Raw genomic sequence first — 4,165 nt, 5'->3', positions numbered from 1 at the left:
CCAGGAGGAGCCTGGGGAGCCACAGTGGCAGATGCCAGCGCCCCAATGCCACCAGGAGTGAAGGTGGGGTCACCTGTCCCCTGCTCCATGTGCCAGAGGGGACTCCAGTAGATCTTGCCAGGAGCGTGGGGAGCGCCCACAGTACCAGAGACCCCCCAGAGCCTCGGGGAAGGACGTGGTGGCACCTAGAGGTGCCCAAGAATGGGACTCTCAATGTGGAACTGCCAGGGAAGGACATGGTGGCGCCTGGAGGTGTCCAAGGATGTGGCCCTGGATGTGGCAGTGCTGGAGAAGGGACATGGTGGCACCTGGCAATGTCCCAAGAGCCAACACTGGATGTTGCACTGCTGGGCAAGGATGTGATGTCACCTGGTGGTGTCCAAGGATGTGGCCCTGGATGTGGCACTGCCAGGGGAGGACGTGGTGGCCGTACCCAGGTGGGGACGTCCAGAAGAATTCCCAAGCTGAGGTTTCCCTGCTTTTCCCACTGGGCTTTGCTCCAGCTGGAGGATGATCCAACCTGGAAGGACAGATGGATGAGGATGGACAGAGGTGGGCAGGAGGTGGCACCACCTGGGAGGACGTTGTCACCTGTGCCAGCTGCCGGAGGGGAGGGGCTGTCCTTCCCACCCAGAATTCCCAAAGAAGGCCGATGTCTCAGCTGGGGCCACAGCCAGGATTGTCCAAGGTCAGGAGCTCCTGGACCTGGGAGAGGAATACTGGACCAGAGTTTGGAGATGAAAATCTTTGTGGGGAGGAGAATCCCAAATGCGGTCCCTGCGTTTTCCCGCCCACCACAAATCATTCCCGCAAAACCATGTTCTTCCACTGGTCCTGGGAAGAGGGATCTCCAAGGAATGGGACAGTGACCACAGTCCTGAGCCTGGGATGGGAACTTCCACTGTTCTCCACCTTTTGACCTTGATTCCATCTCCAGTCTGGAATATCCACCGGGGATCGGCTTCCTCTGAGCTGGGATAGATGGGTGGAAGGAAGGAAGGAAGGAAGGAAGGAAGGAAGGAAGGAAGGAGGAAGGAAGGAAGGAAGGAAGGAAGGAAGGAAGGAAGGAAGGAAGGAAGGAAGGAAGGAAGGAAGGAAGGAAGGAAGGAAGGAAGGAAGGACAGACAGTCAGAGCAGTTCTGGGAAAGGGAACACCAACACCAAATGCACCAATGCCCCTCCTTCCCTCATCCCTAGTAAATCCAGGGCTCCTGGGAATGCTCCAGCTGACGGAAACTCCTTTGGGAGGGCCCCAAATCCCAAATTTTGGGACCTTCATGCACGTTCAGCACATCCCCACTGCCCTTCCTGCTTTGCACTATTCCCGTTATCAGCAGTGGGGCTGTGCTGAACATGCAGGCAAAGCTCGGCCCAGGAGAAATCCTCCACTGAATTTCCTTTTTTAAACATTTATTTTATTTTATTTTATTTTATTTGGTTTTTTTCTCTAAGATTCACACCACAAGGGTTGTCTTAAAAAACAAAAACAAAAACAAAAACAAAAACAAAAAAAACCCAAAAAAACAACAACAGAGAAAAAAATAATACCAAACCCTTTCTGCTCCCAGCTTGGAGCTCTGAACTGGACAGAGCCGCTGGCTGCTCAGAAATAGAAATATATATTAAATATATAATGGGATTTATCTATCCAGAGGTTATAACGAGCTTAGGAAGCTGTTGGGGAGCCCCATCCTTTGGGATCCCTGTCCCCAAACCTGTTCTGGCACAATTCTCTTCTTGCACTTTGAAATTCCTTTGGATTTTTCTCTTTTCCCCCCACCCCGAGTTGGGTCATTCCCCCTTCCTTGGCATCCCTGGCATGAGGTGCCACCCAAAATCCTCCTGGCACGGGGACCCCAGGTCCCCCCCCACCTCCCTCCTGAGGAGCCTCGGGCTTGGCAGCAATGGTGAAAGAAAATTTAGTCACAAACTGGGGCTAAAATGTGGAATTTTGGGGCTGTCCCCCAGCCTGTTTTGGTGTGGGGTGGCTGTGCCTGCCATCCCGCAGATCCTCAGGATTTGGGAACAGCCAAATCCCAGCTTTGGGCCAGCAGGAGGATGGGCAGGGGGCTCTGCCAGCTGGGCGTGGTCAGGAGTTAGGGTTTATTTTATTTTATTTTTTGCTTTTTATCACAAATCCCAAATCCCCGCATTGCTCTAGGATCCCAAATCCCTGCATTGCTCTGGCATCCCAAATCCCTGGAGTGCTGCCTGCAGCCTCCAGCCCCATCTGCAGCCCCAAAAACCCCAAAGTTGCCCAAATGTCCCAGTTCTTGCAAAATCCAGCCCTGGGGGATTAAGAAGATCCCTGTGAGGAGCAGGGAGGGAGGGCTGGGAAGGGAATTGTTCCCCCAGGATACCCAAAATCCGAGTTGGGATCACCCCCGATTTGGGGTCGGTGCCCAAATCCCTGGACAAGCCCAGGGCACCAAAGGGGTCAGTGAGAGGCACTTAGGGCACATTTCCACAGAGGCTGAAAATGCTGGAATTGGCTCCTGCGGGAATGCTGGGGAGCCCAGGCTTTGGAAGAGGAAGGAAATCTGGGAATTTGGGGTTTTTTAGGCAGGATCACAACCAGGGAAGCTGGATCCCTCTGGTTCTCCAGGAATTCCCAGAGCTGGATCCAGGAGTTCCCAGAGCTGGATCCCTCTGGAAGTCTGGGAATTCCCAGAGCTGGATCCCTTGGCTCCCCAGGAATTCCAGGATTCGGGGATCAGAGACAGAAAGCACTTACACCTCTCCCTGTGCCCAACCTTCCAAAGGCTCCCAAACTCCAGGAATTGTCACCTCCAGCCACCCCAAATGTCCCTTGGGCAGAACAAGGAGGGGGAGCTGGGAAATTCCAGGTGAATCCCTGTGGAAAAAAAAAAAAAAAACCAAACAAAAAAACAAGAACGGGAGAACAGGGGGAAGGGAAAGGAAAAAAGGAAAAGCTAAAGATGATCTGTGTTTCAGTTGCACTGGGGTACGTTTCTTTACCCGTTTCGATGCTCTCATTTAGGATTGTTGCATGTGTCCTTTTGTGTTTTTTCTTTATTCATTTTTAGGTTGTTTGGTTTTTTTTAAATATTAAATGAAAGAGAAAAATGTGTATATTTTTGGCAATTTAAGGTAATGTAGCTAAGATATATTTTTTTCACGCTGCTTGACTTGTCTTTATTATAATAAATAATATTAATATTAAAAATCATATTAATATTAATCACGAGTTGGTTTTTAATAAGGATAAAGGGGGCAAATTTAAATGGGAATGGGAATTGCCTGCCTGGTGCTGGGAATGTGTGAAGGAATCCCAAGCCAGGGATGGTACCCAGGTAGGAATGAGTGTGAAAAGGAGGAGTTTTCCCAAAGAAACCCCAATGATGGCCCCCATTAAATCCCAAATCCTCTTGCTGGGCTGGTGAGCAGCTCCTGAATTCTCCTCTTTTCCAAAGATTTATTCCTTGGAAGCCCCAAATCCACGGGTTTGTCCTGCCCCTGCTTTGGCCCCTTTCCTGCCCCAAATCGGGTCTGGAGCCATGGGATAAGCCACTCCCATGTCAGGATTCCGGGAATTCCCACTGGAAAAGCCACTCTCAGCCAGAATTCTGGGAATTCCCTTTGAAAAAGCCCTCCCAGCCAGGATTCCGGGAATTCCCACTGGAAAAGCTCTCCCAACCAGGATTCCGGGAATTCCCAGGGCCGAGGCTGAAGGCCCGAGGGGCTCCAGGGAGGAAACTGAGGCAGAGAGAGGGAGGGATGTGCTCCTGAGCCAGGTGTTCTGCCTGGGAAAGGGAGCAGCACCGGGATCAGGACAGACTGGGATGTGGGGCAGTGGGAGTGGGCACCGGCAATGGGAACTGGGAGTGGGATTGGGAACTGGGACCCTGCGCTGGGATCGAGATCTGGACCGGGACTGGGGCCTGGGAGCGGGTAACAGGATTGGGCACGGAGACCGGGCACCGGGACCGTGCAGTGGGATCGGGAATCGTGGCTGGGATCGGGATCGGGAACCGGAATCGGCACTGGGATGGAGCACCGGGACCAGGACCAGTGGTGGTAACCGGAACCAGGATCGCTTACTGGGAGCGAGTACCGGAGTGGGATCGGGCACCGTGACTGAGAGCGGGAACCGGCACCGGCACTGGGACCTGGCACCGAGATGGAGCAGCAGGACCGGCACCGG

General features: G+C 52.8%; 1 protein-coding gene across 1 annotated transcript in view; it reads left to right on the top strand.

The window, feature by feature from the left end:
• The window catches only part of MLLT6 (MLLT6, PHD finger containing), a 33,002-nt gene that overhangs the window by 28,147 nt on the left and 690 nt on the right, over window positions 1–4,165 (top strand). The window contains exon 20 of the mRNA XM_031064886.1: window positions 3,774–4,071. Coding sequence (XP_030920746.1) covers window positions 3,774–4,071 — 298 coding nt within the window. The remainder of the gene's footprint in view (window positions 1–3,773; window positions 4,072–4,165) is intronic.

The sequence above is a fragment of the Geospiza fortis genome, unplaced genomic scaffold, assembly GCF_000277835.1.
Source record: "Geospiza fortis unplaced genomic scaffold, GeoFor_1.0 scaffold315, whole genome shotgun sequence".
NCBI classification, from domain to species: Eukaryota; Metazoa; Chordata; class Aves; order Passeriformes; family Thraupidae; genus Geospiza; species Geospiza fortis.
Note: the sequence above shows the minus strand (reverse complement) of the source record. Positions and strands in the feature narration are given on the sequence as shown.